At 33.4% G+C, this 14,539-nt stretch overlaps 3 protein-coding genes across 9 annotated transcripts; 2 read left to right on the top strand and 1 right to left on the bottom strand.

Annotated features, from left to right (window-relative positions):
- The first annotated feature begins 90 nt into the window (after positions 1–90).
- Positions 91–2,991, top strand: LOC126767737 (5'-3' exoribonuclease 2 homolog). The gene has a single exon (XM_050485314.1). It carries the CDS (start codon positions 209–211, stop codon positions 2,852–2,854), a length of 2,646 nt encoding a protein of 881 aa, XP_050341271.1. The 5' UTR covers positions 91–208; the 3' UTR covers positions 2,855–2,991.
- A 183-nt stretch (positions 2,992–3,174) lies between these two features.
- Positions 3,175–4,753, bottom strand: LOC126767742 (short coiled-coil protein A). Its single transcript, XM_050485338.1, has 3 exons — positions 4,696–4,753; positions 4,216–4,332; positions 3,175–4,158 (listed from the first exon to the last, which is right to left on the bottom strand). Exons 2-3 carry the CDS (start codon positions 4,280–4,282, stop codon positions 3,818–3,820), a joined length of 408 nt encoding a protein of 135 aa, XP_050341295.1. The 5' UTR covers positions 4,283–4,332; positions 4,696–4,753; the 3' UTR covers positions 3,175–3,817.
- On the top strand, positions 4,507–14,395 carry LOC126767736 (lethal(3)malignant brain tumor-like protein 3). 7 transcript variants are annotated; one of them, XM_050485308.1, is made up of 7 exons: positions 4,507–4,700; positions 6,582–6,839; positions 6,908–7,094; positions 7,509–8,041; positions 9,747–11,756; positions 11,827–12,371; positions 12,437–14,395. In XM_050485308.1, the coding sequence occupies exons 4-7, from the start codon at positions 7,597–7,599 to the stop codon at positions 13,841–13,843; spliced, it is 4,407 nt and encodes a 1,468-aa protein (XP_050341265.1). In that variant the 5' UTR covers positions 4,507–4,700; positions 6,582–6,839; positions 6,908–7,094; positions 7,509–7,596; the 3' UTR covers positions 13,844–14,395. The 7 variants fall into 7 exon arrangements, with proteins under 7 accessions (XP_050341265.1, XP_050341268.1, XP_050341266.1 ...); XM_050485311.1 differs by having other exon boundaries at positions 6,582–7,094; positions 7,543–8,041; XM_050485309.1 differs by having other exon boundaries at positions 6,582–7,094; positions 7,516–8,041.
- Positions 14,396–14,539: the final 144 nt, after the last annotated feature.

Raw genomic sequence — 14,539 nt, 5'->3', positions numbered from 1 at the left:
TATTAAAAAAACTTAAAGCTAAAACAACGCTGAAAGCAAACTCATCAGCCAAAAGTTAGCTGCAATGAATCATTACATTGCTATTCACAATATCGTGTCTATTGATAATTAACATTGTCCATGTTGTCCGCTTATTTGGTTAAGAACTAAAATTCCTCGTTTTTTTTAGCAATTTGTAAGAAAATTCGGAGTTTTTAAAGTTACTATAATGGGAGTTCCGGCATTTTTTAGATGGTTAAGTAAGAAATATGCATGTGTCATCGTTGATTGTGTAGAAAACAAGAATTTGGATCCAAACACCGGACAAACAATATACGAGGACGCTACACTACCAAACCCTAATGGAATTGAATTTGATAATCTTTATTTGGATATGAATGGTATCATACATCCATGCACACATCCTGAAGATAAGCCAGCCCCGAAAAATGAAGATGAAATGATGGTAGCGATATTTGAATGCATTGACAGATTGTTTGGTATTGTCCGCCCTCGAAAATTATTATATATGGCAATTGACGGTGTAGCGCCAAGAGCGAAAATGAATCAACAGAGGTCCCGGCGCTTCAGAGCTGCTAAGGAAACAAATGAAAAACGAATGGAAATACAAAAAATTAGAGACGAACTTTTAGTCAAGGGATATATACTTCCACCTGAAAAAACTGACGAGGAACACTTCGATTCCAATTGTATAACACCAGGTACACCGTTTATGGACAGATTAAGTAAGTGCTTACATTATTATATACACGACCGTATGAACACAAACCCAGCTTGGAAAGGAATAAAAGTAGTATTGTCAGATGCGAATGTCCCTGGTGAAGGTGAACACAAAATAATGGACTATATTCGAAAACAAAGGGCTCAACCAGATCACGATGCCAATACTCAACATGTACTTTGTGGTGCAGATGCCGATTTGATTATGTTAGGGCTTGCTACTCATGAACCGAATTTCACAATCATACGAGAAGAGTTTCTACCAAATAAACCTCGCCCATGTGATATATGTAAGCAATATGGACATGAAATGCAGAAATGTGTAGGACTAGGAAATGCAAGTGGGTCGAAAGATGAAAGCTTTAAACCGGACGTGCCCATAAACGCTGAAGTTAGATTTATTTTCGTAAGATTGAGTGTTCTTCGAGAATACCTTAAAAAGACATTAGAAATGCCCAATTTACCATTTAAATATGATTTTGAGCGTGCTTTGGATGACTGGGTTTTTATGTGTTTCTTTGTTGGAAATGACTTTTTACCACATTTACCAAGTCTTGAAATTAGAGAAGGAGCAGTGGATCGATTGGTGGAATTATATAAAAAATGTGTATATAAGACTGGTGGCTATTTAACGAATTCAGGAGAAGTCAATCTGCAACGTGTTCAAATGATTCTAACGGATTTGGGTAATGTTGAAGATAATATATTTAAAGAGAGACAACGCCGAGAGCTGGTATTTAAGGCAAGACAGAAGCGCCAGCGAGAAAACGAATATAAAGCTGAAAGTCTTGGTGTGTCCTCATTTTTCCAACCAACAGCGGTAAATCGAGGAGCATCGAATTCACAGCAGGCATTTAACTATAAAGAAGAAGCTGTAAAATTGAGAACTCAAAATGAAAAAGGGGTTAAAAGAACAGCTGCAGAAGCAGGTCTTGATAACGATTCTGACGAAAATGACAATGACGAAGTTAGATTATATGAAGCTGGTTTCAAAAATCGGTATTACGAATCGAAGTTTGATGTTGGAACTAATAATCAAGGCTTTCGATATTCAGTTGCTTTGCAATATGTGCGTGGACTTTGCTGGGTTCTAAAATATTATTATCAAGGTTGTGCATCATGGGATTGGTATTTTCCATACCATTACGCACCATTTGCATCCGATTTTGTGAACATTACTGGCTTATCTACCAGTTTCGACAAAGGCACGAAACCGTTTAATCCACTAGAACAGTTGATGGGTGTATTTCCCGCCGCCAGCTCTTCTCATGTTCCAAAACCATGGGCAACATTAATGTCTGATCCAGATTCACCAATTATCGATTTTTACCCAGAGGACTTTAAAATTGATTTAAATGGAAAAAAGTTTGCTTGGCAAGGAGTAGCTTTACTGCCTTTTGTTGACGAGCGGAGGCTTTTTAAAGCACTTGAACCTTTTTATAAAAAACTAACAGACGAGGAAGTCCGGCGAAATAAGAGAGGCGACAACCGTTTATATATTGGACAATTGCATCATAAATTTGAATGGTTGAAACATCAATTGAAATCACTTAATTCTATGGACAAAGAAATTAAGGTGGTTTTGGATGGAATGGCTGGAAGTATTTTAAAAGCAGAAGATAACATAAAAATCTCTGGCACATTAAAATCACCAATAAATGGTTTACCTAATATAATGTCGAACGAAATAATAACCTTCCGTTTTCGGGATCCAGAATATGACAGCGATTTTATTTTTCCTGCCATACGTCTTACTAATGCAATAGACCCACCAAATGTATTAAACTCTAGATCAGAAGGTCAGTCTGGTCACAATAGACCAGTTATCGGTTTCAATAGAAACCTCCCAACTGGGCATTTAAGTGCCGGTGGACACAGAATGGTTCAGGCCAGTTTGGGAAGGAACTCTTTTAACATGGGTGGAAACAATCGGGGACATTATCCGCGAGGACCAAATCCTCAACAAAACTTTCAGTCTAGATCTGGTTACAACAATTTTCAGAACAATCATGGAAACAATTTCCCTGGTGGCAATAATTACAGAAACCACCAACAAAACCCGCATAGAGGGGGTCACCAAAATAATAGATTTCAAAGGTATAATCCATATGGACAGCCAAACAATAGATTTTAAGAATTTTAGAAATAATCGTATTCCTTAATTTTGAAGAAAGATTTATAGAAGTAAATTGATTTATATATGTATATATGATATTATGTACAAAAAAATAAATAAAATAATATGGCGAATTTTATTCGAGCCGTTATAAATTTGTTTTCTTTTGTGCGGCTAGGTCAATCTTTTCTCACGCTGATGGAGTTTTAAAGTATTATTACTATATTGAAAAATTAAAATTATTACAACAAACTTATTTTGGACGAAAGATCAATATTACACGATTTTTTTTTTTATTTGTGGCTTGCAAATTATTAATCCAATCAAAAAACCATACGTTGGTCGGAATACACCTGGTATCATTTTATTATATTATCTTATATGTATATACATACATACATACATACATATATATTATATATCAAAAAAACGAAACGTTATGTAACTCGCCGAACGTCCGAACCACAGTGCGTAAAGCCAGGAAATTTGCTCATATATTAGTTTTTTCCTGCAGAAGGCCCTAAGGAGACCTTTTTTTTGCAAAATCTCCTTTCAATTTGCAATTACTTTCGACGAAATAAATTACAATTCAATTATTTGTAAAAAATTTCAAAATCTAAAAAAACATCAAAAGCGTTAGTCAGACAAAAATTTGGGTTAGTATGATATATTTAGTTTGTGGAAAAGGCTTGTGTTTTAATAAAAATTATTGTTCAGTTAAAGGCATTTTATTTGGTATCGCGAAGTAAATGTGTGCAAAGCGCTGTGTACTGTATGCTAAAAATGTGTTTAATTAATAAACATTTTTTTGTTAAAAACTAATGAATAATGTAAGGAAAATTTGATGAAATAAACTTATAGAAATTACACTAGATTATTTGAACATCGGAACATTTGCAACTCAGCAATGAAAAAAAATATATATTTATTTTTAAGCCTAATCGAACCGCCTAAGGAGCTACTATTAGTCCTGTTAATGTTTTACTTCTTTTTTGCATTTGGACTTGTTGACTGGAATACAGAGGAAGCTGACATTAAATTCTCTATATATTGTCCAAGCACTTGATTCTCAGAACGTAATTTTAAGTTTTCTTCCTTTACAGAATCAACACGCTGTGAAAGATCGTCGAGTGTATTTTGCAGTTCCAATACTTGTGTAATAAGGCGAGCTTTTTCTTCCTTCTCATCGGGACTTACATCTACTTCTAATGAATTGTGTGATGAGTCAGGGGTGGAGCTGCGGTTAGTAAATGACGAGCGGAGCGAATCCATCGAATGTCCATTTGGCATATGTTGATGTGGATCATCATCGTTAATAATCACTATAAAAAATGATATATAGTAAGTTGTTGTCAAATTCCATTTCATATTTTATATACCTTGTGTGTCCTCATCGGCCAATGGTATGTTGTCATCAGGCTCTTGTAATTTATCGATTAGTGACATACTTTTAAAATTCTTAGTGAATGTTGAATTTCAATATCTTAATTGTCGTACTATAACTCGTGCGAAATTACTTATTAGTAAATGTAGATTTTATGAAATATATATATATATATATATATATATATATATATTTATTCTAATTAAATAGTAAATAAATGATCTAATTCACAATCTTCAATTTCTTCAAATTTCTTCAATAATATTCACCAAACTACTCTATTGATTGACAGTAGCAGGGTTGCTCAAGCTACTGAAATGACGACAAGTAAAGCACTGTCATACATAGCTTGGGAAGAAAAGAAAGGTGAGCAATATTAAAACTAAAGAACAATTGCGAAAAAAATATTTAAAGCAAAATAATTACAGTTACATATTTCAATTATAATTTCGTTTTTAGTGATATATTCACATACCATTGGTAAGTTTTATTACACTTAGGCATTATAAGCGGATATTATTGCGTGTTCCGCTAGGGCACGGAAGTTATAAAAGAAAATGTATGTAAGGAATGTTGAAAAATAGTAATGTTCAGATATACATACATATATGTATATTTTTTACATTTCTTTCATTTTCGGTAGTAGGTATTTTTGTTATATCGATTAAATATATTGGCACGTTAATATCAAATTCGTTATTTAAAGTTTTACACACAATGCATCGATTTGCTATCAGTATTTGCGAGACCTATATTATTGTTAAAATAATAAGCGATAACTGCATTTAATTAAATTGAAGCTCATTCAAATTAAATATTTTAAATAACTTCACTTTTTAAAATCAGTAAAATTTGTTTAAACGCAGTCATTTTCACTGCCTATCATGGGTATCTTTTGTTGCTACTGTGTCTAGGGGTTTGTCCTGTTAATGTACATACATATATCAAGTTGCGCTGCATCTTTTAATCATTGCGTTCCCATTAACATGCATGTGTACAAATAATGCATATTGTATGTACATATACACTATACTTTTGTAGTGAATTGAAATTGCGCATACGTATACATATGTATGTATGACGTACACTAATTGCATAGAATTTCAAAGGATCTATTAAATTCAACTCTGTTAATCCAAGACTCGAAGTTCATAATTATAAAATAAAAGCCACCAAAGTGAAATATCCAACGTGTCTTTAAATTATGCTATGTATATAAATAAGAAAATGAAAATGTATGTTAAATGATGGCGACATTTGTATTATATAAAAATGTTCCTTACTTACTATTAATTGTTACAAGTTTTTCTCTTGCTATAAATCGCAATTCGAACACATGAATACATGTATGTATTTAATATAATATGTAAATAACTTTCATAATGCATAACTGGGTAGATATGTATGTATTAAAACGTTCATATGCATATAAAAAGGTACCACTAAATTATGTATTAATATAGCCCATTGCGAAAATGACTGTTTCTTACCACCTCAAAAAACATTTTTTTTTAAACTGGTATTGATTTCTTTCTCCTTAACATTTATTTACTGTTTCGTTGAAATAGTTCAACGGTGTCAATAAAAAGTATTTGTAAATACAAGTTGTGGACTCTACGCGCCTTATTTGAGAAATTTTACATATTGAAAATGAAAATTTTATTTTGTAGGCCATTTTTTATACGTATAAACACACATACAAATGCAAGTAGATATGTGCATATTGTATGTATATACTTTCCTCTATTGCATCTCGTAATCCTAAACATACATTTGTACACGATGCAATTTATCTATTGAAAAAATTTTAAATTTATAATAAAATTGATAATTTATTTCTATTCTAAAAGAAGTATAACTAATTATTAATCATAGTCAAACGTTATAGATAACTATTAAAGCAAAGATAGTGGTTTGAATTTTTTACATTTTGTGACCTAATATTTATAATATAATATAATAATATGAGCATCTCCAGTCTAATCTAAAGGTTTCTTTATAGGTTATGTTCGACATATGAAATAATGACACACATATACATACATGTCACGCATATACATATTTATTATTCTTGCGAATACTTCAAATGCTGTATTAAGTCCTTAAGTTATTACCAAAAATAAAAATGTTCCATAATTATTAATATTTCAAAATATATACATATATGTAAATATGAGTACATTTGGTATTCATTGTTCATAAAAAAAAAAAACTATGGTTGGCAGCACTTGTTTACATCAATTTATGAATGAGAATTAACTAGTTTTGATTACATTTGTTTTGAGCTATGTTTACCAATTCTTTACCTGATAATCCTTAAGTTAAAAAACAAAACTTTTATCAAAAATCGTTCATTTGCAGGGTTACATAAATATGCAATAAAAGAAGTTGACTTCCTCTGCGACAAAAAGTGAGGAACATACTACGTGATTAAAGAATACACGAGCGCACAAAAACAACGCAACACTGGTAATCATTCAATACGATTTTAGTTCAACTAGAGCAAATACAAGCACTTTGCAAAAACATTGCTGCGTTTTATACTCATTATTTTGATTTGCCATTGTCAGAGAGAAACACAATTTTTATTGAAAACCGAGTTTGTACGGAGTGTATTTGGTATTTTAGATAGTGTATACAGAAACTAGAATAATTAAATAATAGCGGGCTTTTGACTTTGATACCAGGATCAAAAAATTTGAAAAAGTTTGAGGCAGCTCTGCCACCCTACCAACGCGCCGCAGTCAACGTCGCAGTAGCGTTGCCATCATTGTACCCATCATATTTTGTTCGTTTCAATCCATCCGCGGTTTAGAGGAGCAGAGCGAAACTTTTAAATGCGCCCAGAATCCTTCCGGATATAAACCGCGACAGGTAAAAATGTGATAAAAATATAATAAAAGTTATTGAAAATGTATATACAAGAAAATATGTAAATAACTATACCGTATTGTGCCAAGAATGTTTCCAACCTTTAAAAGTAAAAATATAATTAAAGTGTTAAAACAAGAAATGCATCTGCATACCCATATACTAAATATTAAAAACAAAAAAAAAAAACATATTTAATTACTGATTTCTCAACTGTCAAGGCCAATGTAAAGTCAATAGTTACTTCATCAACATTATCAACTTATGAACAACAAAAACTCGAATCGTTCTTAACTAACTGATCCTGAAGTAACTAAAACTAAGAAATAGTATAAAGTACATTTGGTATGAATAAAAACCTTATTATAATTGTGTAATCAACTGATTAACAATATATTTACAATATTTTTTCATTAGATATAAGCACACGCTTATATGTATTTCATTTTAGTGGGAACTTCTATCAGTTTTGCCATTGCAATTCAAGACTCCTGTAGTACAAATTATGAATGTTAGTGAAGAAGATACTACTTGTACAAATCTGGTAGATCGAAGGTCAAATAATATTGTGACAACAAATTTAAACAGCAATAGTACTTTAAATTTTATACCAGAAGTGGCATTCATTACACCAGCCATTGAGCCCTGCCCGTTTCCTCTGAACACTGGGAATGTAAATACAATGCAGACGTGTTCATCATCTGTTCCCTCTATGATAAACGTAATTACATGTGCCCGCAACGTCATGAATAGCCAACAAAATAACGCAGGTTTTGTAATGTCAAAAAATGCTCATAACTCTACTATATCGGTATCAGCAACCACAGTGCCTATTAACACTGGTGTTAATGGAGGTGGAAATTCAGCCACGCCAAACAGTATAGGGAACCAAGCAGATGGAACAAATATCAAAGTAGAAGGAGAAGTTTTGGAAATGTTACATAATTCTGGTAAGTTTCAACTGGTTTTCAAATTGTTCAATATTATTCCAAAGGCATGTTATCTGCTCTTTAATTATATTAAAACAAATGTGTATATTGTGCTTAACATCATTTTGGTAGCTGCCATTTTTCTGAACCAATCAATTATGTAACGCATAATGGACAAATGTATCTAAATAAATGGATATGAGTAACATAAATCGTTTTTTTGCCGCTACTCCAAATTGATTGTGTCCAAAAAAGTGTGTAATTAGCCATAATTGAATAATTTTATCGGATCAAGTTATTTTTGATTTTTAAGAGCCTTTCTAACCAAATATAAAGTTTGTAAATTCAAAGATTGTTAAATATGTACACATTGCACATTCAATGTGATATAATATTTTAAACACAAGTAAGAAAAGTGGAACGGAATTGTTGTGCAGATATTTTGAAACATTTCTTAAGTAATACCTTTAATAATGGATACTTTCATATGCTTTTATAATCTTAATATTTTCAACCATTAACCCACATGCATTTATATACATATGTACATATTTTATTGAAAACTTTAAGATCAGAAAAAAGTATACAAGTATCATTAAGGAGAATAAGTTAGATATAGTACATATAAATAAAAAGCTTTATCTAAATAATCGCATTTTTATCATATTAGGAATTCGTCATTTTTTACAAAACGTGTAATATGTATGTGAATGTGGGTATATATGCATATGAATATATATTTATGTACAATGAATAAAGATGTACATTAAGGTGATCGAAAACTAGTACAACAATTTTGTTGTGTTACTGACTGTAGAAAGTCGTCAAAAAAGGTTATATCATTAATTCTTGCCTCTCAGAACAAAATGTGTAGGATAAGTATTGTATTGTATCGATATGCACAATCTATAGACAAAGTTACAAACATTTTTCTCGTCGAATTTTTATGAAATCAAAATTTCTATTATCAAGCCTTTCTTATATAAAAATACAAATTTGGTGTCCTTGAGTTCTATAAATATACCATATTTTCCCTCGCAATATATAGCTTTTTAAGGTCATACGTAAAACTAGCATAATTTTCAAGACTTAACACAATACGAATAAACGACGACCTTAGTATATACAGAAACGCTAGCCATAAAATGCAACTCTGTGTGAATGCAAGTATTAAGAAACAAACCTGCATCCTTATTATTTAACAACTTTTGCTGTTTATTTCAATTGAATACTCCAACCAAAGTGTAACGATTGTGATTAAAGAATGGAGTTTTGTTTAGATAAAGGTAATATTAAACGAAAACATTGCTTTATGTCAGGGAAAAACTATGTGCATAGTATTTATAGTAGTGGTTGATGGAAACATCATCATACTGTTCGTTTTTATTAAGATGCATAAGTACATTTTTGTTGCTTAAAAATTGAAAGTTGCATCTTGAATCACAGTAATGTAAAAAGCAATAAAGAATACTAACAGCTTAAAAAAATTAAAAATGTAATTTGACATTTACTACACCCGATATTATCAAAATCTGGTGTTCTACCAATTCTCTATTTAGAATAATTTATCAAATATATCAACGAATTTGTCTACGTGAAAAATAAATAAAACACATGGTACTTAAAAAAATATATGTGTAACTATTCTGTTAAATAAATATATCTAGATGCAGGACTGCAATATTTTAAGTTTATAATCTATTTTAATAAATTTTGTTCATTCCAGTAATCCCAGCTTCTATACTAGTCCGTAATCGACAACAATATTCTTCACCTGGGAGCGCCAAAAGCACGGTTGGCACATCAACTCGCAGTGAGGTTGAGAATGGGAATCAGCTGACTTCTCTAACAATATTGAATCAGGAACTTGTGAAACAAATCGTAGTTGGGAACCCACCAAAAAGTAGTGTCCTAACACAATCAACCTCAACAAATACAAACAATACTCCTAATTCATCTCAAACTCTTCTGAAGTCGTCATCAACAATGACCAATCTTGGAAGTGTCAAGCACCAAAATACTTCCAACAAATCTACAACAACGCTGATGAAAGCACCAGTATCTTCTGCTCCATCAAATATCTCAAGCTCAATCGGTATAACTACAATCCTAAAGAAACCGTCTCAACAAATCAATGCGTTACAAAATACAAGTGTTTTACAACCTCTTATTAATGCTAAACTCCCCCTCTCAGAAGCTGCCAAACTGGCAGCAGGTGATTCAAGTATAATAAGCCAAAGTAACATACGCAAGGAGTTAAAAACTGATGAGTGTTCTACAGATTTTTCATTTAACCGATTACAAAATATACCTCAACAATCATCTACTTCATCACCAGAGCCATCAATTGAAACAAAAGCGCCCGCCACGAAAACAGCTTCAGTTACAAATTTAACGGTAAATAATAGCAGCTCGTTTAAGGTAGAGATCGATCTGTCTAAACCTGTAGTGGTACAAGCAAAACTTGTTGAAAAACAGGAATCACTTCTTAAAGTACGCCCTGTTCAACGAGTTATTACAAGCAGCACCAGCCCTCGTTCAAAACGGTCCAAATCACTGAGCTGTGCTTTCAAGGAGGTCCACCTAACGAACGCTCCAGTTATGGTGAAACAGAGACAAACTTCTTTGCTAACATCTGAACATACATTGTCAGAGCGTCGTCACTCGACCACATCTGAAGGAAAAAGTATAAAACATAAAGCTAGTCCTCCGCGACGTAAACAAACATTGAATTCCAAATGCAATGTTATTGAAAACGAGTATGAGATCATAGATTTAATTGATTATAATGAGGTGAATCACGAAATAAAAGCTGGTGAAGAGCAAAAAATAAATCAAGAAAAAGAAAATAATATCAAAGGATCACCAATTGTTGAAGACATAATGGAAAACCAACAAGAGTTTGAAAACAACATGAAACCACCACCACCACTCAAAGATACGGATAAAAATGCATTATATAATGCTACAAAAAAGGTTATTACAGATATTCCCAAAATAGAAGAACCACCAACATTTTCATCTTCTGAAAAAATTTCGGAAAAATATGCATGTATGGAAAACGACCATATTGAGGACACATCAAAAAAATTTGAAATTATAATTAATGATGTTGAAACTGACCCAGGAGAGCAACATACTGATAATTTTGAGAAGACCGAAACTTTAGTTCAGGACTCAAAAGCAGAAGATACCCAGACCTCTGTAGAACACACTCAAGATGCGTTAGAAAAATCACTTTATTGTGATGAAAAAATCTCCGTTAGTTCAACATCATCTGCATCTACCTCTTCCAGTCACCATAGTTTGCATGATGATTTACAAATGCCGTCATCTTCGAACGTTACCAAAAACATGTCAGCCAATCTAAACCAACCCAGCACTTCGACAGCTGCTGGCAATTTGTTAACAGCACCACCTCCTGCAAAAGCCATTACAACCGCTGTAGAAGACGCATTATCGTGTGCTTTAAAAATGTTATCCAACTTCAATATGCTAACCTGGAATCAACGTGTCGGTAGTGCACGTGGCACTAATATGCGCTTCCAATTGAACGAATTTAATCTTATTGAAATAAATGAACGTTGCTCGCCACGAACACGTATCCACACAGCTTACGAAAAGCCTATTTATGAGCGAGAATCGGTACCATATTTAAGTGAAAATCACAATGGCTTATTGTATTTATGTAGGCGGTGTAATTGTCATGGACCAGCACTGGATTTTTTGGCTCCAGGTAATTTATACACAAATGAGCTTGATCATAAGAGTACTATGAATAGCTAATTAATTTGCATTTCTTGTAGAATTTTGTTCTTTAGATTGTTTGAAACGAGAGTCCCGTAAACGCCGGCATGAGGAATATACAACCTTTTCACGCAAGCGAAAAACCCAAGAATCAAACGTTCCAGCTCCCAGTAAAAAATCCTTCCGTTGGTCCACATATCTCCCAGAAAAATTCAATGCCATCGCGGCACCTGTAAATCTATTTATTAATCCATTTCCAACTGGACCCAATCGTTTTCAGATTGGTATGAAATTGGAAGCTATTGATCCAGAGAACTGTTCACTATTTTGTGTATGCACGATTGTTGATATACAAGGGTATCGCTTGAAGTTAACATTTGATGGATATGAATACATGTACGACTTCTGGGTGAATGCCGATTCCATGGACATTTTTCCACCAGGTTGGTGTACGAAAACCAAACGTATTTTGCAGCCACCAAAGGGTAAAACTATTGATCAATTTAACTGGCTGCAATACTTAGCAGAATGTAAAGCTATAGCAGCGCAACGTGCCCTATTTACACATTTGAATGTATCCCTGGGTACTCATAATCCATTTAAGGTACTTTATTTGAATATTCAATATTTTTATATTAAAACATATTTATAATGATTTTTTTGTCATAGATTGGAATGCATTTGGAGGCCGAGGATCTTAACGACACCGGTAAGCTGTGTGTTGCCTCCGTTTCGGATGTGTTAGACAATCGCATACGTGTACATTTTGATGGTTGGGATGATTGCTACGACTACTGGGTGGATATTAGTTCACCCTACATACATCCTTGTGGCTGGCATGTAGGAAGACAACAATTAATCGTACCACCCGAATTTGAAAATACTACATTCTCTTGGGCTGACTATATAAAAAATCATGGCAGTGGCATGGCCGCAACAGAAGAGATGTTTTCCACCCGCGATCCAATAGATTTCAAGCCGAATATGAAACTGGAAGTTGTTGATCCACGTAATCCCTCACTAATACGTCCGGCTACAGTTATCGGTCGCAAAGGACATCGCGTTAAGTTACATCTGGATTGCTGGCCAAGTAATTATTGCTTTTGGTTGGAAGATGATAGTGCGGATTTGCATCCGATTGGTTGGTGTGATGCAACTAGTCATGATCTAGAACCTCCACCTGGCTATAGAATGCGCTCAACCAAGATGGTTTGCTCAACATTTGGTTGTCGCGGCATCGGTAATGCCAAACGGCTTTATATAAATACGCATACGACACAAGATTGTTGTCCATATACGGCGGAAAACTGGCGACAGAAAACTGAAAAGCCTCCGCGTTTGGAACATGAAGAGATTGTACGCTCAGAAATAATGGGTAAGCGAGATATGAAGCAAAAACAGCCAACATTAAAATGGAAGCAGTCGCAGCCATCTCAACCGCCACATTTGAACGAAGCGGATATATTGCAACATATTCAACTTTTGGATAATATAAAAACACGTCACGTAATTCAGCAGGAAAAACAGCAAAAACAAAAACAAATTCCGCAGGAAAGTGCAAACAGAATTGAAATTGGTTCTGCAAGAGAACATCAACAAAAATCCTTAATAAAAACTGAACACACGGACAAGTCCATTGCAACTGCTGTAAGAGTTTATCAACCGGTAGACAGTACAACTGCGGAACAATCAACATCTCTTCTAATTCCACAAATAAAGATTGCCAAAGAGTTTCTCTGTGACTATGGTCCGCGTCTGCAACAGAACTATAATATTTGGCAACGTAATGTCGCTTTCGATATGCAACGTATTAAACGCAACCCCCTGCTTTGGTCAACAAAGGATACATGTGCATTCGTTCAATGTGTACTACGGAATGCCGAAATAACTGCAATGTTTTTGCGTGAAGATGTCGATGGTAGTGCACTTTTGTTGCTTCAACAATCCGATCTTACCGAAATTCTCGATTTGAAATTAGGACCCGCCGTAAAGTTGTTCTCGTGCATTCTTCAACTACGCACACTGGCCGTTCTCAAGTTCAATGTAAAGTTAGGCACCACCCAAAGTAGCAATTAACAACATACTCATTTTAGTGTGCTCCCCCAGCCAAGATTGTTTTCCATGGATATACGTATAATATGTACATTACACGTTAATTTCTTATTTATATAACAAAGACATAAATATGTATATATGCTATTGTTATTGAATTACAATACATCAATTCTTTAATCCATATTGGTAATATTGTTTGCAAAGCAATTGCAACTGAATATATTAGAGAACGGTGATGCGTTTGTATATTTTAGATTTGCCTAAAATTGTTTTTATTAGCAAATAAGTTATTATAATATTTTTGCCATATTAATGTATATAGAAACATACAATTTGTTGCTCTTACAACTCTTCCAGGCAATACTTTTTCATTATTAAGTTTGCAAATTTAGCCAGTATCAAAGCGAACCATGTAAAATTGAATTTACAACTCTTATTATATGGGAAAGCCCCCGAAATGCGGAAGCTTACAGCATCCACACTATTGATCTGTAAATAACGAATTTACACTGTGTAGATTTTTTATTGAAAAATCAAAAGAAATGATCATGATAATAAATATAGTAAATCTTATCCACATTACAAATTTTAACTCATAGAAAGCGATAACGTGTATCACCTTTACCACGATTACGTAATGAGAACGGAAACGAATTTTTATCCGGCAAAGCCGGCAGCATTTCTTCAAGTTACTTGAGGAATGCCTTCTGCCGCTAC

The sequence above is a fragment of the Bactrocera neohumeralis genome, chromosome 2 (assembly GCF_024586455.1).
Source record: "Bactrocera neohumeralis isolate Rockhampton chromosome 2, APGP_CSIRO_Bneo_wtdbg2-racon-allhic-juicebox.fasta_v2, whole genome shotgun sequence".
Taxonomy (NCBI): Eukaryota; Metazoa; Arthropoda; class Insecta; order Diptera; family Tephritidae; genus Bactrocera; species Bactrocera neohumeralis.
This window is presented reverse-complemented; position numbering and strand designations above follow the sequence as displayed.

Excerpts from the sequence above, each read along its gene's own strand:
- LOC126767736 (XM_050485308.1), top strand. The coding sequence starts at position 7,597 with ATGAATGTTAGTGAAGAAGATACTACTTGTACAAATCTGGTAGATCGA. Across the intron at positions 11,757-11,826 it reads ACTGGATTTTTTGGCTCCAG|AATTTTGTTCTTTAGATTGT; the intron begins GTAATTTATACA and ends CATTTCTTGTAG. Across the intron at positions 12,372-12,436 it reads GTACTCATAATCCATTTAAG|ATTGGAATGCATTTGGAGGC; the intron begins GTACTTTATTTG and ends TTTTTGTCATAG.
- LOC126767737 (XM_050485314.1), top strand. The coding sequence starts at position 209 with ATGGGAGTTCCGGCATTTTTTAGATGGTTAAGTAAGAAATATGCATGT.
- LOC126767742 (XM_050485338.1), bottom strand. The coding sequence starts at position 4,282 with ATGTCACTAATCGATAAATTACAAGAGCCTGATGACAACATACCATTG. Across the intron at positions 4,159-4,215 it reads GGCCGATGAGGACACACAAG|TGATTATTAACGATGATGAT; the intron begins GTATATAAAATA and ends CATTTTTTATAG.